General features: G+C 31.2%; 2 protein-coding genes and 2 pseudogenes across 2 annotated transcripts; 1 reads left to right on the plus strand and 3 right to left on the minus strand.

The window, feature by feature from the left end:
- Positions 1–852: 852 nt before the first annotated feature.
- On the minus strand, positions 853–1,968 carry LOC129296309 (wax ester synthase/diacylglycerol acyltransferase 11-like; annotated as a pseudogene).
- Positions 1,969–2,820: 852 nt separating this feature from the next.
- LOC129296310 (40S ribosomal protein S16-like) lies at positions 2,821–3,606 on the plus strand (annotated as a pseudogene).
- A 7,647-nt stretch (positions 3,607–11,253) lies between these two features.
- Positions 11,254–13,669, minus strand: LOC129296313 (caffeoyl-CoA O-methyltransferase-like). Its single transcript, XM_054934901.1, has 5 exons — positions 13,529–13,669; positions 13,378–13,457; positions 13,135–13,279; positions 11,746–11,877; positions 11,254–11,649 (listed from the first exon to the last, which is right to left on the minus strand). Exons 1-5 carry the CDS (start codon positions 13,622–13,624, stop codon positions 11,356–11,358), a joined length of 747 nt encoding a protein of 248 aa, XP_054790876.1. The 5' UTR covers positions 13,625–13,669; the 3' UTR covers positions 11,254–11,355.
- Positions 13,670–14,200: 531 nt separating this feature from the next.
- On the minus strand, positions 14,201–16,856 carry LOC129296315 (caffeoyl-CoA O-methyltransferase-like). The gene is made up of 5 exons (XM_054934904.1): positions 16,664–16,856; positions 16,474–16,553; positions 16,182–16,326; positions 14,811–14,942; positions 14,201–14,715 (listed from the first exon to the last, which is right to left on the minus strand). Exons 1-5 carry the CDS (start codon positions 16,757–16,759, stop codon positions 14,422–14,424), a joined length of 747 nt encoding a protein of 248 aa, XP_054790879.1. The 5' UTR covers positions 16,760–16,856; the 3' UTR covers positions 14,201–14,421.
- Positions 16,857–24,477: the final 7,621 nt, after the last annotated feature.

Genomic DNA, 24,477 nt, shown 5'->3' on the forward strand with positions numbered 1-24,477 from the left:
TTAATCATTATCATCCCAGTCACATTCAAATAAAGCTGAACCTAATTGAGGATAATTATTTCAAAGTGTTTCTTTTTGTGTTTTTACTCACGAAATCCAATCCTCAACTTTGCCAAATAAAAGTTGAATCCCACCAATCTACTATTAAATATAAGGAAAAATATGCAGTGGATACGGATACTCAAGAAATTAACTATGCAGGTTAATTTAGGTCAATCATACAGATAGGGATAGATCATTTAACATGGAATTTAAGTCTATTTCGGTTCTGATTTTTTTTTTTAAAAAAAAGGGACTGACTTTAGTTTCAATTAAAGAATTGATAATTAATAATATAATTATATCTTTTTTTCCATTAAAAAATTTATAACTATTTTCTTTTTAAAAAAAAGCTCCTTTTTTTTAAAAAAAATCCTTATATATATTTAGCCTCCTACAATTTTCTTGATAACTACTTCGACTTTTTAAAGGGTGAGCTGCTGGGGAACGGTTTGTGCTCATTTAAGATAGAGATTTAGACGGTCTAAATTAAAAATATTATTTTATATTAATTTATTAAAAAAAAAAATTAGAAAATTATAAAATAATTTTAATAATTTTTTTATTTTTAATCTGATCTAAATTTAATTTAAAGAATTTAATTTAATATTAAAATTTTTATAATTAAATATTTTAAATTTTAAATTTTCAGATATACTCTATATAGTCTAGATATTCTATGTAAAGTTTATATGGATAATCAATATACATCAATTATAAAAATTTTAATATTAAATTAAATTTAAATCAAATAAAAAATTTATTAAATTATTTTATAATTTTTTATTTTAATAAATTAATATAAAATAATATTTTTAATCTTTACCGTCAGATTAAAACTTGGACGGTCGGAGGTTCAATTCTCAATTTTATTATTGGAGAAAAACGAAAATTGCATCGACTTACAGCATTGGTCACGGCCTTCTTTACGGACTTCATATCTTCCAGGCGGAGCTTGGCAGTAGCCAACTTCCTCGGCCACTCCTCCACCCCTGCGCCGCCGCTTATCACCGTTCTACGGTCACGAACCCACAGCACCTCAACACAAATTCAATCGAAAAGACCACGCAAAAACCACAGCGTTACCACAAAACCCCACAGGTTCTTCCAATCCTCCAATTCCTTCCTCTGCCCTTCTTCCGATCGAAAGAAACCATCGTTGGCGGCGCCTCCGGATCATCCACCTTCCGGCAGTTCGCAAGCAACATAGACATCAACGAAATCCCATCACCTAAAGCGTGATGGATTCGGAAAATCACGCATTTATGGGCAATTAAAACGTGTATTTCCACAAGGGTTTGTCTGTGCTGAGTCCAGCAGCGTCGATGCACAACTCCGCCAAGTAATCGTTGACTGCCGATTCATCGTCGCCGGCAGTGGTGGAGATGGAATCTTCGATGACCTTGATGTGTTGGTCGATGTCGACCTCCGTTCGCCGCCAGTGCTCGAGTCCGCGATGGTCGCGTACCATGAGGCTGGTGAATCGTGGGTGTTGGAGCATGAGAGAGTCGCGGATTAAGGGTTTGATGGAGTCCACGTCAATGGGGTTCTTGACTCCGATGACACAGTGGATTACCTGATTCGTGTTTGGCTGGAGGAACAGCCGGCCGGCTGGAGTGAGAGGTTCACCGGATTCGTTCGCCGTCGACCTCATGAGAGAAGCAGAAATCCTTTGTCAGTTGCGGAGAAGAACTGTTCTGAGATCTTACTCGCGGCCTTGGGTCCCGCTCTTTGTAAAATCTCACACCAACTTGCAATTGCATGTTAGCTAATTAGCTAGTACTTAATGTGAAAGCGATAATTTAAACAACGCAGCAGTCTGATAAATTTTTAGAGGGTGATTCTTTTACATTTCTGGCGATCTGGCCATTGAGGCAGAACTAGGAAATGGACAATTATTTGTCATGGATGATAACAGTATAGTATCGACACAAGAGAGACTTAACCAGCCCAATATTGACTATTTCCTCTCTTTAAATTTGCTTTTTTTTTTTTGAATATAAAAAGAAAACAGAGTAACTAAAAAACAACTAGCAAAAAAAGTTCACAAAGAAACTTTCTTATTATTGGCCACCACCTTAATACAATAAGGTAGGAACAATCAAAAGATTGAAACTTACCTACTATATTCAAAGCAAACTTGGGAGAAAAAATGTAAAGTATTTTTAATTAAATATCATCTTCTAATAAAATAATTACTTATTTTTAAATTAACACTATCTTTTCATCTTTATTTTTATTAAATGCTCTACAATAAATATAAAATTATCATAGGAATATTAAAAAAAAACAAGAATTACATCTTGAAAGATTAAAAATGCTTTATATTTTTTAACATTTAATTTTTAAAAAAATACTTTATGTTTTTGAATGGAGGGAATATTTCTTTTTATGAATTTTAAAAAATGGATATAAATATAAGATTTTTTTTAATTTTATTTTTACTAGGTAAGAATTATGTAAATAACGAACTCTGCCAGTGGTTGAATAATTAAAAAAATTAAAAAAAAACTTACTTATAAACATTTTTTTAAAAGCCATAAATAACTTTTTTGGTTGAATATCTGCCATGTTTTATTTAGCATAAGAAATCTCAGCTCTGTTGTTCTCTCTGAGTTGGGCATGGCTTGGGCTAATATTTAGCACAACAAACCCATACTCGTGCTTATGGATTGGGCATCTCAACATTTAGATTATTTAGAAGCCTTGTAACCCACAGAAAAAAAAAAAAGTTTCTCTTTAGAAGCCCTAATGTATGACTATATAACTCTTCATCTTTCAGCTGCGTTCTTTTACAGCAGCGGAGGGAATTAGGGTTTTCGGCAATACAACAATGGAGCAATCACAGAATCAAGCTCTCGAACAAGTCCAGTGCTTCGGCCGCAAGAAGACTGCTGTGGCCGTGACCTACTGCAAGCGTGGCCGTGGGCTCATCAAGATCAATGGATGCCCAATTGAGTTGGTGCAGCCGGAGATCCTCCGATTCAAGGCATTCGAGCCGATCCTTCTCCTGGGGAAGCACCGATTTGCCGGCGTGGACATGAGAATCCGTGTCAAAGGAGGCGGTCACACCTCGCAGATATACGCAATCAGACAGAGTATTGCCAAAGCCCTCGTCGCATTTTACCAGAAGTATGTCGACGAGCAGAGACAAGAAGGAGATCAAAGACATCCTTGTTAGGTACGACAGAACCTTGCTGGTTGCCGATCCCAGGCGCTGCGAGCCCAAGAAGTTCGGTGGTCGTGGTGCCCGCGCAAGGTTCCAGAAGTCCTACCGTTGAATGCTTCGCTTCAGTGGAAAAGGTCTCTTTGTGGATTTATATTTCAATTTTCGGTTCATGTTTCATGCTGTGGAAGACTTTTGATGTCGACTAGTAGTTCTATAATTTTGGGCGTTTTACTTTATGGATTGTTGAGATGCTTTTATTTATATCGAGCGTGTCATTTAGGTTGCAATATGAGTATCAATGGCTCTATTTAATTTTGCTCAGTGGGATAGCAATGTTTATGAAATGAAATATGTTTTAGATGTTTAAAATTTACTATAAATTTCTTTGTTTTGTTGGATGATAACCGACATTTTTATTTGTTTATCATATGCTTAACATAGTGTCAAACATAATTAAAATGTTGGTGGACTACAGCGATTCGCGCTTAGTACACGCTTTTCAATGTGTTTAGCATGCTTTCAGGTTAGTGTTTCATCCTTTTGATTGAGATGACTTGTTTTTCTTTTTTTTTCGTGCTCTATTCCGATGATGTTCTCAGGCGTCCGTTGATTCTTGTGCAATATATGTTTAGATTGTGAATGATTATGTTCTCTTTGCTTTGATATATATCTTCTCTAATAGAAGAGGTTATGGGTTATGGCGAGCTGTTACGGGAACCCATATAGTATGCCGATGGGATGGATCTGATGCCGTTTTGCCTACCGTGTGCCTCGTATGAGGTTGCCTTGGTTTTATAATCCATGATTTAGTTGATTTTGCCTGGATTTGATAAGTAGTGGTCTTGCCATAAATTTGAGGCCTTCCCGGTGGATATTTGAGTTATCTTAGTTAAGAACTCAGTATCCTGTCAGAATAAATTTTTTATCTGGATCTGACGCTTTCTTTTATTTTTTGGTCTTTATTATGGATGAGTTATTATTTGCATTGCAATTCAGAGGATAAGGAAAGCTTTTTAGTATGGCAAGGTTGATTTAGGCTTTACAATTGAATTCAATTTTATGTTGAAAGTCTGAAGAGATGGATTATAATTTTTACTGATCATTGTTTCAATGATGCCGATATCCAGAAATGAATGCGTGTCATGGCTTCTAGCCTTCTAGCCCCGATGGGTCAGTGAGAGGTTTTTCTACTTTACTAACTATAATAAACCCTTGTTTCTCTGATTATGATTATGGTGCTAAGTTTTACTAGAATGTTTCTGAGAATCTATTTTATATGTATAGAATTTTAGGACGGACGAGTCTTTTTTAGAGGAGAGGATCCTCTCCTCTTCTCTTCCCATCATTTTCCCCTCCTCTTCCTCATTTTTAACCACTAAATCAAAATTTATATGGTTTAGATTGATGTCTTATAAAATGTTATGTTTTGTTTTGTTTTTGCTATATTTTTAATTGCTTATATTGAATTTTAACCGTATGAATTTTATTATTCATATATTTTTTATAATTTAACATTTTAATAATAATTTTATAAAAAATCAAATCTGAACCATTTAAATATCTAATAAAGAAGGGAAGAGGATGGGAAATGAATCGGGAGAATCCTTGCCCCTTTTTCAGGAACACAAACCGCGTTGTTCTCTTATTAATCTGGATCTTGGAGAGATTTGATGGTATATATTTTATTTAGACATTATTATTGAGATATTAAAATTGAGGGGGAAACAGACATAGTCTTGAATCCATGAAGTTAGCCTCATGTTTGAAAATAAATCTATTTGAAAATAAACCTTATGTTGGTCACTTGAAGTCTTGAAACCATGAAGTTAGCCTCATGTTTTAGTTTGCTGTGTGTGCATGACTGTGGGGAAAAAAACAGAAGGGTTGGTACATCCTTTGGACTTTGGAACATGCGATACGAGTACATGGTATCTAACCAATCTACTTTGCATTGGTTGATATCGATTCAAATTGTTAGAGCAAAGCTATAGCCCTTAGTTACTTGGAATAACCAGAAACTTGTGCATTATCTTTTTGGCTTGCTTAGAAATTTTGGGACCTTAGCAAGAATTACTAGAAGGGTCTAGTGTGATGTAATTAATCAATTTTTCCTGTAATTTTTGTCAAGGTACAATAATTAATCAAAACCTTATAAATAGAATTAATTAATAGATAATTAGACATGTATAGTTCATTGCCTTTGAGAGTTCAATTGAATGATCCTATTCCCATGCAATAAGGAACCTGTGAAATATCTTTAAAGTGAAAATAAAAAAAGACTAAATGTGCATTTATGTCATTGAAGTATTATCTGAGGAGTATTCAATATTTTAAAGTATTTGTTATATCATTTTCGACCCTAAAATCATTAAAATAAAACAATTTTGCCTTCAATGTTAAATGCTCTGATATTGATTGTTAAATTAGGTGAAAGAAAGAGGGGGGGTGAAAATTGACCCAACATGCCAAGTATGCTGCCACATCAACCCCACTCTAACCCCTTCCTTTGTCTAATCCCTTCCAACCCGCTCCAATTTCTCTTGCATCTCCTATTCATCTTCTCTCAAGGCGTCTGTCATTTTTCTGATGAATTGGATGATCAATCAAGATCTAACAGATATTAATCAGATCTCCATGGAGAACAAGATTGAAGAACCATCCTTTAGGCATCAAAATGAAATCTCAAAAATCAGTGGACCGTTATAGGGATGCTGGCTAATTATGGTTAGCTTCTCGACGGAGACCCGATGACCATCAGCTTCTCGACCTGGTGTAAGTACTTTCGTGGCGCTAGGCCAACCACTGGTGGTCCCGTAGGAAGTTTGATCAAGGAAAACCACGATCTCCCTCTTAAGCGTGGCAACATTGTTGGTGCTACCGAAGGTGGGGGAAAGACTTGGTGGCTTGAGCATCTGGCTTAATGTCTCCCTGGAGATGATGCCGTTAACGCCACATGCCACACCAACGCCCTCAAGACAGTCTCATGTCACAGAAATGGGGCCTGCCAGACAATGTGTAATGGACATTTGTGGATATTTAGCATCAGGGTGAGTTATGTTTCGATTGAATTATTTTAAAAGTGAAAATGCGACAACAAATACTATAAAATATTATGTGCTATTTAAATAATTCTTTAAATGTAAAAATGCACTTTTATTTAAAAAAAACGTATAAGAGTATATGAATGATGAAGCTGTACTCCTTTGCTATTCAAGCATTTTAATTACCTTTCTTGAAGGAAAAAAATTAGTGACACTTTGTTTCCGCTTGCTCCTTTGAAGTTCAGAAAAAGGAAAAATAATTTTATTTACAATATCCATATTATCATATGCCTTTTGTTCACTGCAAAGTCAACGTCACTTGAAAATAACCAAAAAGGAAAATCAGAAAACAACTTATTCTTATTTATCCACCAATTTTATACCAAAATAAGAATTACGATCAAGAAAGACAAGGATATGGAGTGTTACATTAAGAAGACAAGAGAGAAATATTTAAAACCATGAAAAAGTCAACGTAGGCGGATTTCAGAATATTGATCTTTGCATGCTGTGGAATATTAATCTTTGCATGCTGTGTTGGGGAGGAGAGGATATCACTGTGGTGAAGTTTCAGAAAGTGAACTCGTATGATCCGACGGTAGAGAGTGACTCCATCACCAAGCGAAGCTTGCAAATTTCAATCCTGGGTCCACAGCAGGGGCCTGCCTTGCTGATCTCCAACTTAAAGTCTCTAGACGACATGACGTGTTTTTTTATGGGCGCATTACGTGGTGCCCCGATAGAATCTCTCCACGCGGTGTGTTGTCGTAGCGGATCACACCCCTAACCTTTGACCCGCTCGATCAGCCTCTTGTGGTAGTTGAGGTAATTGTCCTTGTCAGCATCCACAAATATGAAATCGAAGCTCCCATGATTCTTCTCCTGCATTTAATTTCTTTCAGAATTTTTTTGAATTGTTTCATTGTTTTTGAGAGAAATTTGAAGATGAAGAAAGTTTACATCTTTAAGGAGTTGGTCAAGAAGAGAAAGTGCAGGGCCTTCTCTGAATTCAATTTTGTGAGCAACATACCAGCTTTCTCAAATGTTTGACGACCCACCTCATAGTTCTCCCTACTAATGTTTGGGACAAATATTTATGAATAAAATTTGCAGAAAGAAAGTAGTTATTTTTTCTTCTGTTTTAATTAATAGCACAACCTAAGTAATCATTTCTCAAAACATTATAGTCATTGAGGACAAATATATCATTTCATCAAAAATTAAAATGAGAGGCAAATCTTCAAAAACTAAATAATAATTATCACATTTTACAGTATTTAATTATCCTTTGTATATTTTGAGATTTTTTTTTGTCATTTTCTCTTTCTTTCCCCAACAAGGAGAAATGTATTGAGATGAAAAAGAGTCTTGCAAATTGCAAAATATAAATAAGAGGGGGTGATGGCCCAATTATTAAGAATCATTGTTCAATTCCCCAACTTTTTATGAATAGTATGCTCTTCCTTATATTTTCCAAGATACTTTTTCAAAAATTGCAAAAAGCAATGCAAACAATTACATGCATTTGAATAAGATTTGAATTTTTATTAAAAAAATACTCATATTTAATATTTACCCATTACTTGAATAAGATTGTCTCGAAAGGATACCTATGAATAATCCAAAAAAAATTAAATACACTTGCAAATTTTAATTTTCTTTAAAAAGGAGTATAAACATTTAAAAATTCATTCATTTAAAACAACCCATAACTAGCATTTTCTCTTTCTCCATTAAATTATGGAGGGTATTTTACAATTGTATTTTTTAATGTATAATTGTTTTTTCCAAAATATATTATTAGAAAATGAAACTAAATAAATTTAAGTGCATCTAAGATACATACCTCTTGAATAACGTTATATTAATATTCATGACCATGGCCATGTATTTGTATCCTTTTCCTAATGGTCCACCAACCGCTCATTAATAACAATCCCATTCAATACATAAAAGTTTGAATATTCTCATGCTGTCTTTGGCTAATATCCCCTCCGTTTACAAATAAAAAATATTTTTAATTTTTTAATATATAACTATTATCTTTTTTAAAAAAATGTTCCTATTGGATAGATTATTTTATACCTTTTAGGGTGTAAATAGGGTGCATATAAAAAATATAGGGTTAATTTAAAGATAAGTATTACTTTATTAAAAATAAGATTTTGTTAAAAATGTCTGACATTTTTTAATAGAGGGAGTAATCTTTTATTGTTATAATATTTAAAAAATTATGTGATATAATTAACATTAAAATATGTCTTCTACTGCTGAATTTCTCATATTACGTGCTCAAAAGATCCAAATTAAATCCATATAACATATAGTGATCAGAAAGAAAGTGATTTTCTATTTGACTAATTTTTTATTATGACTTTGTATTCTATAAATAGAGACTTTGTTGAGTGATTTTGAAGATAAGATATGATGGGAAAAAAACAAGTGCAAAATAAATAAAGGGAATGATCTTTTGATTTTATTTTTTCACAATACCTACTTTATATTAATATATAAAGGAATAAAGGATTAAAAATAATATTTACCACTCTACCAAAGGAATAATATTTACCAAAAAAAGGATCGGAAACAAAGGAACCATTTTAAATAGTGGACGATCCTAAAAACCCCTCCTTATTGTTGGCACCAATAGGTAAAATTATAGTTTAAGTCATGTTCAAGAACATTATCCTTAAGAGTTATTTCACTACATTGGATTGATTACGCAACAGCTCCCCAGAATAACTCAAGCAATACTAACACTGATAAAGCAATGAGAGAGGAAGAGAGAAAGCCAATCTTTGAGGCTCTCTAAAAGCATGTGGCAATTATTACCTTTTATAGGTAGGTATCTCAAAAATTAAACAATAAAAACACATTAAACACAATTAAAAAATAATTTCATATAATAATGAGGTTTAATATATATGTTACGACATACTTTTTTTAAATAGTATTTAATACTATTAATTTATAATAATTTATTTTAAAATACTTATAAATATTTTATAATATCCCACAATCTCCCACAAATTTTAAAAGGAGGGAAATTTTTTTGAAAAACTATCTTATACAAATAATTTTATATTTCCACAAAATAGTTTTTGAAATTTTGAAAAATTGCCTAGTATCACGTCTAACTTGTGTGCAATTGTATGTGAGAACTTATTTCTCCTCTAAGCCTATTTATTAACCCAAATTTACATTTTAGTATTTATAAACTAAGGCTTCCATTCATTTGAGCAACATAGAACTTTTTCTTTTAACACCATTGCAACAATCTCCCATATATGTTAAAAGAATCACTATCATTTGAGTTATTACATAGAAGATAATCACTTCGAATTTAGTATCTTTCGACTTGAACTAAACCTAGACTAATAAAACTTAGAACACCAAAAAGTTGATGTAACTTTGTTATTGAACCAACATATCTTGGTTATGTGCTAAAGGCCTTATTAATTGAATTATACCCCCGTAATTTTCACTATTATCAGCAATTTTACACGTTATCGGCCATATGTGGGCTGATTTTAACAAATGTTTTAAAAATTTTGCCACAATCTCATAGGAGCAACCCTATTATACATTCGTATTGGTAATTTTATCAAGTGTATCTGCAATGAATATACCATCCAAAAGGATTATGAAAATTATTAAAAGCTTTTGCTCAGCCTCTAATCAATACATTCTAGTACTTTCTCTAGACATAGGAAATGACATAAAATTTAATGCTAGTAAAACTAATAAGTGACTTATTCTTATCCACTGAACCTTCTTCATAGAATCTCCAATCATAAAAGTTGAGTTGTCATCACCGTCAATTTCAAATAGGCTTAAGTCTCATTTTCCTCGACATTTTAATAATTAATTTCTTCCCTAAAGGTTCATTAAAAGATCTGTCAAATTTACATATGATCTCACATAATCGAATGAGATAACTTCCTCTTTTATCTTATTTAATTGTATCTCAAATGATGTCTACCTATGTCACTGTTCTCTTTACAATGACTATCGTCATTTGGCAACTGCATAAATTATTAACATAATATGTGTCAATTTTACTCTCAATGCAATATTATTCACTATGAAGTTTCTCAACTACTTAGCTTCATTACTAGCTAACTTTATAGTAATATACTCTGACTGACATAATATTTTATTTGGCTACCAATGAATTTTTTCTCATTTGAATGTAAAATTCAATCACTGTATTATTTCAATACAATGGAAATTCATTATATGTGATACCATCATTTATGGTATCCCTCAAACACTCACTTGTCTCATCCTCTTAAGACTACTTGATATGCTCAATCTCCATACAATATGACTATATCATGAAATTAACATTAATAGCTTTGGCACACTTTATTTGAATCCCTCAGCCACAAATCATATTATGATATCATACACCAAAATCAAACAAAGTAAAAACTAGATATTTGAACTTATCTCTTTTTTTTTATTATTATTTGCAATCAATTGGAAGAACTTTATCTATAGGCAATAGTTCTTAAAATTATTGACACCAATAGATAAAATCATAGTTTGAGTCGTGTCAAAGAACATTATCCTTAAGAGCTATTTCATTACACCAGGTTGATTGCACAACAGCTCCTTAAGATTAAATAAACTCATCCTACAAAATGAAAGGGAATACAGAACAACAAAAATTCTTAAAATAATTCAAGTAATACCAACACTGATGAAGTGATAAGAGAGGATGAGAGAAAGCTCATCTTTAAGGCTCTCTAAAAGCATGTGGCAAATATTACTTTTTATAGGCGGATATATTAAAAATTAGGCAATAAAAACACACTAAATACAATTAAAAAATAGTTTCATGTAATAATAGGGTTTAATATATATATATATATATATGTTATAATATAATTTTTTAAATAGTATTTAATGTTATTAATTTATAATAATTCCTTTTAAAATATTAATAAATATTTTATAATATCCGACCCTTACAACTTGCAAGGTGCGTCATTTCTCCCGAGAGGAATCATCATCACTTGTAATTTAAAGCAAAAACAGAACAACAACAACAACAACAACAACAAAAGAAACGTTACATAGAGAAAATCAACAGCGCACTTTTCATTTGATTCGACGGCAGAGAGTGATTCCATCACCAACAGAAAGCATGCAGATCTCAATCCTAGGGTCCACAACGAGAGCCTTGTTGAGCTCCAACACGAACTCTCTGTAATACGTGACGAACTTCATTAAGGGCTCATCGGGTGTTGCCACGACAGAGCCGTACCACAGGGTGTTGTCGTAGCCGATCACGCCCCCCACCCTCACAAGCTCAATGAGCCTCTCGTGATAGTTGAGGTAATTGTTCTTGTCGGCATCCACAAATATGAAATCGAAGCTCCCATGATTCTTCTCCTGCATCCATTTTTCCTCCAGTTTCAGCCTTTTTTTTTTTTTGCACTTTTTTATTTTGGGATTGAAATTTTAGAGACGAAGATGCACAATGCTTACGTCTTTAACGAGTTCGTCCAGAAAGGGAAGTGCTGGGCCTTCTTTGAATTCAATTTTGTGGGCCACACCAGCTTTCTCAATTGTTGGACAGCCCAATTCATAGAATTCTCTTTTCATGTCCATAGCCAGTATCTGCATAAAAAAATCAAACCACCTTGTTTAAAAAAAAAAAACAAAGAAAGAAAACAAAGAAAAGAAAAGAAACCGAATACTCCTACATTTTTTACTCTGTCGAAAAAAAAGTGAAAATTAATTAAATATTATAATGTTATGTCTAGACAAGTGAAGATTTAGATTTAGATTCAGACCAAATAAATGTTTCTATTTTAATAATAAAAATATAAAATCGCACAAATCAATCATTTATGTTGAAAATTTATAAAAACTTTTTTAATTTTTAAAATAAAAATAAATAATTGAGGCATCTATAAATTTCATTAAAATTTGATAATCCCTTGTATACACAAGTTTTTTAAAATTATACAAAAATATTAAAATTGAATATAGAAATTTTAAAAATAAAAATATACAAAATTTGAGTTATAATTCAGTAGAAAATTATATAAACTATTCTTTTTTTTTTATGAAATCATAACTGTCATTTTATATTTTCATGTAATATAAAAACTCCATCGAGCCAATTATATTATGAGATATTTTAAGTTTTTCTTTGCCAAAATTGAGACATTTTACGTAACGCATACAGATCAATCATTGCAATTAGACAACGTCCTAAAATATTCTAATCTCTTCAAATATATACGTTCATTAGATATAATTGAGGCTCCTAAAAAAATTAGGAAGAATGATATAAAAATCCTAAAAGGATCAATTAATTCAAGTGAAATCATAAGTGTCAAATTTTAAAAATTTACAACTCAATCTTTCAATTTTACAATTATGTTATAATGAATTTGCAACTTCTCTTTCAAATTTTATCATGGTTGAAAAATAAAAATTTTTATTTTTCTTGATAAAATCTAGAATATAAATTGTAAATTTATTACAATGGAATTACAAAATTAAAAAATTGAGTCATAAATTTTTAAAATTTAACACTTAAAATTTAACTTAAATTAATTAATCATATTTTGAAACCTTTCTATCGTTCTTTCAAAAAATTAATAAAGGTAAGTACTCACATTTTTTACGGGTTTACCTCGGGTAAGTACTGAGTACTATTACTTTACTCCCTCTGTTGCTAATAAATTACTGGCCAATTTTTTTTTTTTCATTGCATAAGTTACTTCAATTTATAATACATGGTAGTAAAATAACCGATTCTATTTTGGAATATGATTTTTTTAAAAATCAAATTCTCAAATAAAATTTGTTCAAAAAAAAAAATTCTCAAATAAAATTGACTCATAAGAGAACACTTATGCACACCTTGCCGTCATCAGGAAGAGCGAGGGCGGTGGCGAGCAAGGAGTAGCCGGTGTACACCCCAATCTCCATGGTGTTCTTGGCGTTCATGAGTTTAATTAGCATGTTTAAAAACTGCACTTCGTCAGCCGATGTGGCCATTATGTTCCTATACATCATTATTATTTTCATCATCAAAACCAACCCACAGATAAACCTGAATGCACATGTCAATGTATCATTACGAGAATCTCAAAGTGTACGTACAATGGATGCTTTTCTGTTATCTCTCTCAGCTCCTTCATGGATTCTGGTTCTCTCGGATACACACTGGTTTCCAGAATGTACTGCAACAATAACATTCGATCTTTGTCAAGTTAATAAGAAATGGCTTTGGTTTTGGGATACGTCGTCGTACCTGGTACAAAGCATCGCTCTGCAAGAGGTTCTTGCGGACAGCGTCGTTTTGGTGCATCGCTGCTTCACTTTGCTTTTGGTCTCCGTTGGAAGCCATTTGTTACCTTTTTCTGGTCTCTCTTCCTTGCTTTTTCGCTCTGCGTTTGAGAGTGGCAAAAGGCTGAGGATTGGGATGAAGATGAACGGAAAGATGGCAATATATATATGTGTGTGTAACCGACTACCAGCAACGGGTTGAGGAACATTTACGTTTTGTGGAAGACTTAAATTTGCGAAACACGTTAAGATTTTTAATTAACAACTTTTAATTTAAGAAAAAGAATTTAAAACATTTCTCTTGAGCAGTTTTTCATTTTAAAAAGGTAAAAGTGCACACTTGATGGCAATCTAACTCCACACAAGATTTTAATTTTTACAAAAATTTCTTTTCAATCCTCTAACTCTAATAATATTATTAGTTCCGTAAATAAAAATGGTTGGGATTGTAATTTTGAATGCTGATAAATAATTCGAAAATTGTGAAGTTAAAATGTGATGGAAAATAACGTGTGCATTAAAGTTAAGCAAATGAACCTGACACCTTTTGTTCGTTACAATAACTATTTTTAATCAGTGGGCTGGGCAATTCTAATTGCCCCTCTCTTTTCACTTTAGCTAATCCGCTATTATCAAATTGAGATCAAAGGATGAAATGATTTTCTTTATAATATTCATATTATTACAAGATGCCTCATTTTCTATGGAGAGGTGTCATCACTTGACAATTTAAAGCCAAAAATAAAAAATAAAAATCCACTTCAACACATTTTCATTCATTTCCTGTCGTATAAACAGAAGTAGACGTCACATAGACGACAAAGTCTTAGAACTTAAGATTAGTCAACAGCGGCCTTTTCATTTGATCCGACGGCAGAGAGTGATTCCATCACCGACAGGAAGCATGCAGATTTCAATCCTAGGGTCCACAGCGAGAGCCTTGTTGAGCTGCAGCACGAATTCTCTATAATACATGACGTATTTCCTTAGCGGCGCATCAGGTGGTGCCACGACAGAGCCGTTCCATAGGGTGTTGTCGTAGCCGATCAGACCCCCAACCTTCACAAGCTTGAGGAGCCTCTCGTGATAGTTGAGGTAATTGTCCTTGTCGGCATCCACGAATATGAAATCAAAGCTCCCATGATTCTTCTCCTGCATCCATTTTTTTTTTTTTCCAGTTTTAGTCTCTTTTTGTTTCATTTTTTTTTTTGATTAAAAATTTCGAGATGAGGATGCGTAAAGCTTACGTCTTCAACGAGTTCGTCGAGAACAGGAAGTGCTGGGCCTTCTCTGAAGTCAATTTTGTGGGCCACACCAGCTTTCTCAATTGTTGGACGGCCCAATTCGTAGTTTTCTCTGTTAATGTCCATTGCTAGTATCTGCATCAAAAACAAATAACAGTTCTTTTTTAAAAAATATTAAATAAAAATCCAGAAACTGAAGACCCCTGCATTTTACATTTAAAGCGAACATCATGGCTCATTGAAACGGATTAATGATAGAAATAAAGTGGGGGTGGGGCATTTCATTAAAATCTCTGGTAAAGGCACTCATCTCAATGCAATTCTCAGGAACTGATGATAAAATCACACAAATCATTCATTTATACAAAATTTGAGTATAATCACTGAAAATTTATATAAACTGTTAATCAATTTTTAATAAAATAATTTTATAAAAAAATTATAATAAAATAAAAAATAAATGCATTTCATTTATTGTATTCATAAATGTTATTTTATATTTAGATATAATATAAAGCCCCGACCAACCATATTATAGTACTAAGACATTATTAATCTTTTTTTTTTTTTTTGCCAACCATAAGATGTTACAACTAACTAATAATACAAATTCATAAATTTAAGTAAATTCGTGACAAGTATGTAAATTCACATTGTAAACTCAAATCATAAAACGAGTTTATCTCTATTAATAAATATCCATTGAAATATAATTGTAATTTAATTTAAATATACTAAAAATATAAATAATTAAAATTAAATTCATTTATATTGATAAATTATCCTATAGAAGACATAAAAATTTTAAAATAGAGGAACTTATTTTTGACATTTTTGTTTTTTTTTATTAATATTAGTTTTTACATTTCAAGTTTTTTTTTCTTTGAACCAGATCTTATAACTTTTATAAATTAAATTTTTTATAATATATACTTAACTCATTCAACTCAAAAAAAATTAATGAGTTTAACAAGTTTAATGAAGCTTGCACCTAGTTCAAGTTTATAAATTAATTGATATGATTTTATAAGTTAGAAATACAAAATGGTAAACTCATAAATTTAATTAAATTTATATTTAATTTAAATTTATGAGTGAGTTAACATGATTTTATAAATTTAAAATATTAAAATGTTAAACTTGTAAAATCAACTTGAGAATTTGACAACTATGATACAAATGCAATTAGCCAACGTTCTAAAATATTGTTATCCTTTTAAATATATATGCTTTTCTCAGGATATAATTGACCGTCCTAATAAAAAAATGAATCAAATTAATAAAGATTAATGGCCCGTTTTTTCTTTTGATTTCCGGAAGTTGCTTTTTCATTATTAATTAATAATTGGAATAAAATGAGACTTAGTACATCACCTTGCCGTCGTCGGGCAGAGCGAGGGCGGTGGCGAGCAAGGAGTAACCGGTGTACACCCCAATCTCCATCGTATTCTTGGCGTTGATCAGCTTCAGCAACATGTTCAAGAATTGTCCTTCGTCCGCCGATGTTGTCATTATGTTCCTGTTTTTTTTATTTTTATTTTTTCATTTTAGTATTATGTTTTACCAACCCAGAACCAGACAAAGCAGAACAAACAAACAAACCAACCAACCAACCCAAATATTCATAAAGATCAATTATGAGATCTTTCATACAAGTCTCCCTTACCAGGGGTGCTTTGCTGTTATCTCTCTCAGCTCCTTCATGGATTCTGGTTCTCTTGGGTATACACTCGTTTCCAGAATATACTGCAACATCGTTTACGTAGTCACATATATATTGATTCTCGTATCACAATATGAATATATGTTAATTATGAGAAGGAAAAAAAGGTTTCGATTTGGTGCAGTGTGAGTACCTGGTACAGGGCATCGCTCTGCAAGAGGCTCTTGTGCCCAACCTCTTGGTGCCTTCCTGCTTCACTTTGCTGCTTCTGTTCTCCGTTGGAAGCCATTTTGACACCTCTAAATGCTCAACCTTTTATCAACTTTTTCCCTTCTGAGTACTTAATTATGCTCTGCGTCGTCTAATGTTTAAAGCAGAGCTTGGAGATGAAGGTGAATGAACATGGCCGTATAAATAAGGCCGGGGAAGTCCGGCTTGAACCGGGGAGATTTTTGCTGTGTTTGTTTGAACCGGTCACTACCCGGTCGGGGGTTGGTGAAGTCGTTGGATGCGTGAACCTGGGCCCACGCTCCACACTCTATTATTGAGTCTATCATTGGGTCGCACTAGTCTAATTTTTATTAAAAATAATTTTATAATTTCATAAGATATTCTTAACTGGATTTTTAATAAAATAATTTATAAAAGCCAGATTTAGTTTTAAAAATACACTTTGGTAATAATCAGAGCGTGGGTTTAATTTGAATTATTTTTTAAAATGTAAGATACTCCATTTAATATGGAAAAAGAATTTATATGTAGAAGCTACTACTGTAAAGTTTTCAATTATTGTTCCCTCTGTTTGCAGTCCAAAAAAGTGTGCTATATTCTATCTTTTTGTTGAATGCAGCATGCATCTACAATTTTTTGGCCAGAAATAAGACACACTGTACAGGTAGGGGTAGGTCCAAGAGGGTGTGGTCGGAAGGAGTCGAAAGTTTATTGGGGTTGGTTTGGGGTTGGTGAGATTCAAAACAAAGTAAAGTTATTCAATGAATTATCTACAATTAATATTATTTATTGCCAACAATAATTAATATATATCCACGAGTTAGTACTATATAAGTTAAATGTTTGGACTTTTGTGTCGGAAAAAAAATATTTGGATTCATAAAAAACATACAATACCTTTCCTTAAAAATAAAAAATATTTTTTAAAAGTCAGATATTTAAAAATATAAGATATTTTTAATTTTTTAATATGTAATTAATAAATTTTTTAAAAAATATTCTTAATAAATAAATCACTCAATCATTTATCTTTAAATAATACATTCTATTAAATAAAGGTGAATATAAAAAAGTGATATCAACTTAAATACAATTAACTAATTTATTAAAATATAATTTAATTAAAAATATTTTATATTTTTAAATAAATGGTATGTACAAAATGTGTGGATCAATGTTTAGTTTTAAAAAATTAAAAATAAAATATTAGAAAAGAATGAAGGAAAGAAGGTTGGTGGGCACCATCGGAATACGTGGAGGAATATCTTGACAATGGAAGAGTTAGGTACTCGCTGAAAAAGTCAAGATCCTTCGTTGTTCATGCATTAATGTGATTGTGATGTTGCCTCCAATGGTTCAAGTGCAAGTGAAAATGTGAAATGCGCGCATGACTTCAATGACGTTTTGCTATCATTTATTTTTTCACTCCAAGAGGAAGTTCCGGTGAGATTGAAAATAAATTTTAGAGAAAATAATAAAAAAATTCTTCAAAATATATAAATGGCAACGAAATTCTGCAAAATATGTTAATTCTTATCAAGTCTTTTGAAATTATTGCATCAATAAATTTTAAAGTAAAAATCACGTTTTTTCTTTTCACCATTCTCCATCTCATACTCTATCTCTTGTATGCAGCATTCTCACATCCATATTAAATCCCACCTTCGGATCTTCCCAAGACCTCACCCACCGCCACGGCCTTTGATTTCTGAGACAAAGATGAATTCAAATGTTCTTTTTTTTTTGTTAACTTTACCTCAACGTGAATTTATTTGCTACAATCTGCAACAATGGCACAAAAACAAGCGTCCGCAATTCCAATATGCCCACATCACATTTCCCTCAATAAAAAGACTGTGATGACAGTTTACTGGGTAATGTGGTGCGGTCATATCATATGTACCCCAAAAATCAGTGAATTCATCTTTAAATCTCACATAAGCTTTCTCGTTGATCTTACATAAGCTTTCACAACGAATTCGTATCCCAGTCTGCAACAATGCTACTCATGTTGACGTAAAGTAAAAAACAAGAAATCCTTCGAATTCATCTTCGGGTCCGTTTGGATTTCAGTTAGGTATAATAGATTATGAAAATAATTGATTAAGTGGTAGATTTTAATTATAATTGATTATGTTATAACGCAATCTGTTTGGATACTATTTTTTTAAAATTAATTTTAACAGAATTAAAAATATTTGAATAATTTAATCAGAATCAATTTTTTATATAAATTACTATATAATTTAATTTTTAAATATAAAAAATTAATTTTTTGAGGATATAAAATTTGAATTTAATTAAGGAAAAAAAAAGAGAGAAGAGAAAAGAGTTTAATTTTATTTTTATTAAATTATGTGCTTTATATGTAATTTGCTCGTGGGCTTTCTTTTGTAATTTTCTCCAACGTTTTTTGATTAACTTTTGGCAAAAGCTGATTCCATCAGCTTACGAAAAAACGCGCGTAACATGCGAGAATCGATTTTTGTCTTATTTTGACTGTTTGGATAATTTGTTGAAAAAATCGATTTTGGAGGGAGAAAATCGATTTTTTCCCTTATCCAAACACACTAAAATTGGGAAGATCTGAGGGTGTAACTGAATAGCAGTGTGACAATGCTGTATACAAGAGACAAAGTAAGAGAGGGAGAATGGTGAAGGAAAAAAAGTGCCATTTTATTTTAAAATTTATTCACACACAAGTCTTTAAGAACTCAAAAAAAAAAACATATTTACCAAATTTTATTATTATTTGTATATTTTAGAGGGATTTTTTTGTCATTCTTCCCAAATTTATTTCTATTTACTTATTGAAAAGGAAAATTAAAATATCTATTACATCTTTATTATTATTTATTAAAATTTTGTTGCTAACGTTTTGAATAGCAGGGTTGATTAAAAAATTTATACAAATAGATAGGTAGATTCTAGATTAAAAAAAAAAAAAAGCAATAACTTTAAAAGCATGGACCGGAAATCATGTCCTCGTATCCTTTGCAGTTTGCACCAGTTGTCCTTCTAAGTTATTCCTATGATTTATGTCACTACAAAAAGACATGTTTAAGCGGCGGTCTTTATTGGCCGTTCTCATGTTTTTAGAATTGAACCATATATCAATCCAATTAACGGCTTCTTTGGATAAACAACTTCTTATTTATGGGAAGTGGTTTTCTACTTTTAACATGTAAGAAGTTACTTCTTCTATTTAAAAATATAAAGTATTTTTAATTTTTTAAGATATAATTATTATTCTTTTTTAAAAGTGCTCTTATTAATAAATAATTTTATAATTATTGTAGGGTTTGTAATAAAGGTAAATATAAATAGATAAGGTTAGTTTAAAAGCAGATAACTATTTTATTGAAGAATAAGATTCAGTTAAAAATATTTTATATTTTTAAATGGAGGGAGTATATAGTTATTTTTTGAGGATGAAAATTTACTTTTGAGATGTCCTCTTAAAAAGGCAATGCATGTGGGACTCTTCAACTTAAATAAGAATAGCTTTTATACTTGGAAAAGTAAGTAAGAGTTTTAAAATATTTCAAATACATTTTCCTTTAACTTGTTACCCTCCACTCTCTAAAAACCATAAAAGCCTCTCCATTGTGAATATTTTGCTTCAGATGGATGAATAAAATGCCAGCTTATTAATCTAATATAGGAAGTATTTAGCGTGAGAAAATTAAAGTGAAAAGGGAAAATGATATTCTAGCCCAAAAAAGAAAGAAAAGGGAAACGGATATATTAACAACACATGCATGCAAGTAGTATTGTATGCGTGTAATATGTTAAACATATGTTTTTAAATCTAGAATATAAATATTTTTAATATAGATCTTGTCTTACATAAATCACATTCTTACAAATGTAGAATTTTTGTGTATTTTTTTAAGTAGAGTCAAATATTATTAAAACACAAAATATGCATGCTCATAAAGCCATCAATTAAGGCCGAGCTTATCGGACCGACCCTTTTAAATTCAAGAAATGTAGGGTCGGGTCACTTCTTTGAGGTGTAAAATAGTAAATTGAGTTTAAAAGTTGTCTTCTTAAGCCTAAAAATAAAAGGGCCGATCCTTTTAAGTCTTATTATATTTTTTAAAAAAATTAATATAAAAAATAAATACTACAAAATTGAATGTTATGTGTAATAACTTATGAGGCTTCACAAGGAGAGTGATTAAATTATATTGATGTCGATGACAATACAAATTATCCAAATTTAGTCGACAGTGCTAGTAGAGTTTAATTATTATCGGTGTTGATTTTGTGATATTGCAACTTTTGATTAGACTTAAATTTGTTATTATGTGTATTGTCTTAAATTCATTATGCTAGACTTAAAATTATATGTAATAACTTGTTTAGGATTTTAAATATGTTTTTAGAATTTTAAATTGAAAAATAAAAAAGGGGCCAAGGTCCTGAAGGCTGACCCTTTAGCCTCAAGGCCTAGGGTCAGGTCGACCCAAATGAAATCTTAAAGTGAAATCAGGCTTACCAAATCCAGCTCGTTTAGGTCTTAACCCTTCAATAGCCGATCCTAATTGATAGCTCTACATGTTCATAAAAACCCCTAAGCAAAACACTTAAAGGCCTACACATAACAGGCTAAAAGAAAATAACAAAGAGGATAAACAAACTCAAAGGAAAACATACATACCCTATACACTAAACCATCATATAAACCTAAAAGACAAACAAAATCCAAAGAAGCAAAAGCTCTAATTATGCTTATCTTGATCATGCAAATGTTATGGAGTTGAACTCACAATGATGACATGAAGAACAAGCTTAAAAGCTAATTCACAATGAGCTTATTTAAGTGCAGTGAGTAAATTAATGAATCATGCAATTTTTTATTTAGTAAATCTTCTCCCGTAGCATTTTGAAAGCCAAAGCTTGATGTGAGGATGATTAGGATTTTTGGTTAAAACCTTGTGAGAGCCATCAAGATCATTAGCAGCCTCAGTTCCTACATCAAGAAATACAGAAAAGAATCTCATCAAACCATGAGGCACACTCATATTTGAAAACTTTAGTTGTGATAGAAGAAGAATATATGTTGGTGTAGAAACTCAATGGTGGCCAAAAGTCTAAGGAATAGCACTAATCTCCATTAGGGAAAAGTTAAAATGACCTCTATCACGATTAGAGACATCCATGAAGTCATAGTAGGCATAACCAATAATTACAGCAACTAGAACATGGACATATGTTTGTGATGCACAAGGATTGACCTTCCTTACCTCTTGACCAAACAAAACCATCTCTTGAAGCACATGTATATTGACATCTGTCTATGATGTATAAAGATCGAGCTTCCTTGTCTTGATCTTTTTATCCTCTAGTTAGTCATCAGTATGAGGCACAGAGAGTAAAGAAAATTTTCTCTTACAACTCATATAGGATGTAGCATCTTAAGTTTTAATCTAAAATTTAATTACTAATTAAAAAGGTAATTTAGTAAATTAGTATCTAGTTAAATTGTGATTTCATGTTGTTAATTGACCTTTTGGATTGTTGGATAGCTTCTATATTAAGATCTAGAAGACATTGGAGTAGATCAGGGTCAGAGTGGGAGAGTTGAAATGAGTTTTCACTCACTACATCACGCATCACGGCATAGCGCAATGTGTCATAACACATGGTACAAAAAGTTGATTAAATAGGTCATGAGTCAGGTCAAATTTAAAGAGGAAAAAGGGAGAGAAATGAAGAGAACAAGGGAAAAGGAAGTTTTCTTCATTAGGGAAATAATTCAGTGGTGCTTAAGAGTTAATTCTAACCTATCATTTTTCATGTAAGCTTTATACCTCTTTCTTCTTCTTATCTATTTCATTTTCTTTTAGTTTGAGAAGTTGAGAAATTATGTTTTGAGTTTATGAAGGGTTATTCTCTTCTCTAGCCTAATAATCGTTATAGGGTTGTTGGAAGTTAAGATTAAAGTTTTGTAACAAGTTTGATGGTCATTGATTGAGTTTTGAGGCCTTAATTCAATTTTAGGCTTAAGTAGAAGGTTTTAAATTGTGAAAAACTCTATATTGAAGTTAACGGGGTTAGTAGAAGTTGTGGGAAGCTTGTGGAGGTTGGTTAGGATTTCAAATTGTCCAATAATAGAGGTTAGAAATTTAGATTAGTTTAATTGTTCTATTAGATACTTATGTTCAGTTGAGTATTGACATGTAATACTTAATCTTGTAAATTGACATGTCTCAAGTGCATATTAAGAAATTTAAAGTATGAAGAGTGGTAACTACCATGGGTAACCCTTTTAATAAAAAAATTATTAAGATAATAGGATAATTCATACAATTTATTAGCTTGTTTAACCATCTACAAGTTATCTGTGAATTTAAGTATGTTATATTTTATTATTGTATGATTTTAGAACTTGTAGAATGGGAAAAGAAAAAAAATTTAAAAAAAATAACATGCATTTATTAATCATATTATAATTAAAAGACAAGTGAAAAAGATATATGAATATAATAAGTACATTGATTGCTTTGTGTGAAAATCATGGGCATGATAGTGAGAGTAGGAGTTTACTCTAGGTGAAGTAAAATTTAAAATTCATATGATCAAGCTAGCATCATAGGACATTCGGTGTAGCAAACAAGTTATGGACTATTACTATGATACATCTAAGCAATCATATCATGACTATGAGTTCCTTAGTACCTTAGCATCCGAAAGGGTGCGATGTTGAAGTAAACGATAGCCTAATTATATGTGTAATAGAGAAAACTCGTTGTTTGAAAGTGGGACATGATACTTTTGGCTAGATATTTCTCCCACGAAAGGTGAGCTTGACTTAATTCAATCAGAGTTGGTATAGTGTTGTAGCTTACAGATTCAGTTAGAGGTTAATGTAGAGGTTCAGATGGATAGTATATTCATGCATGTGATATTGATTATATGTATTATAATATATGGTTTAGAATCCTACTTTACATACTTGTTTACAGTTTTATATGTTAATAAATAATTGTGAATTATCTTGATTACTGAGACTTTATCTCAATACTACCTAAAATATAAAGATATTAAGTTTTAGAAAAATCTGCGCAAGTGAGAAAAAAGATTCTAGCAACCATAGGAATGATATTGATGAAGGAATGATCAAATTAAAGCACAAAATAGGGGGAAGTGAAACTAAAAACAAAGCAAATACAAATATTTTTAATTTAACTAGTTAACACAATTGGCTTTTTAGCAACGGCGTCCAAATTTTGACATTACTATGAAATATTACCAAAATTAATAAAAATTAAATTTTACAGTAAAGCACAACTTAAATCATCTTTTTAAGAGTTAGTTCATTAACTACTTAAATTAGAATTATAAAAAGCTAAATAGCTGGGAGATTTTTTTTATGAGGAAATTAATTTTAAAAAAACTAAATAAATAAAGCAAATTTAACTAAAAAATTACCAAGAATATGCAACGTAATCAATCACAATTCAATCACCTAAACTTAATCTTTCTCATCTATAAAATAAATTGAATTTATTTAATTTTTTCTATTCTTCTTTTATTATATATTTTTTAAATTATCATTTAAAAATTGAATAAGAAATTAAGTTATGAATTAATTAAAATTTTCTTTAACCCACAACTTAATAACTATTTTAAGTTAGCCATATTAAAAACAAAGCATGAATAATCACTTAAGACAAATCAAATTACCCTTTTAATGCTGTATCAATTGATCATAGTAAGTAAAATTTTAGATAAAATGTATAATCCAAAAACCATGCAATAAAATTA

This window comes from Prosopis cineraria, unplaced genomic scaffold (assembly GCF_029017545.1).
Source record: "Prosopis cineraria cultivar Desert tree isolate PC_DT_omini unplaced genomic scaffold, ASM2901754v1 PC302, whole genome shotgun sequence".
Taxonomy (NCBI): Eukaryota; Viridiplantae; Streptophyta; class Magnoliopsida; order Fabales; family Fabaceae; genus Prosopis; species Prosopis cineraria.

What these genes read in the sequence shown, in the direction of transcription:
- LOC129296313 (XM_054934901.1), bottom strand. Translation starts at nt 13,624, where the DNA reads ATGGCTTCCAACGGAGACCAAAAGCAAAGTGAAGCAGCGATGCACCAA. An exon ending in AGAGCGATGCTTTGTACCAG is followed by an intron (nt 13,458 to 13,528) that starts GTACGACGACGT and finishes TTATTGTTGCAG; the next exon opens with TACATTCTGGAAACCAGTGT. An exon ending in CTCTTCCTGATGACGGCAAG is followed by an intron (nt 11,878 to 13,134) that starts GTGTGCATAAGT and finishes TTTTTTATGCAG; the next exon opens with ATACTGGCTATGGACATGAA.
- LOC129296315 (XM_054934904.1), bottom strand. Translation starts at nt 16,759, where the DNA reads ATGGCTTCCAACGGAGAACAGAAGCAGCAAAGTGAAGCAGGAAGGCAC. An exon ending in AGAGCGATGCCCTGTACCAG is followed by an intron (nt 16,554 to 16,663) that starts GTACTCACACTG and finishes ACGATGTTGCAG; the next exon opens with TATATTCTGGAAACGAGTGT. An exon ending in TCGACGAACTCGTTGAAGAC is followed by an intron (nt 14,716 to 14,810) that starts GTAAGCTTTACG and finishes AAATGGATGCAG; the next exon opens with GAGAAGAATCATGGGAGCTT.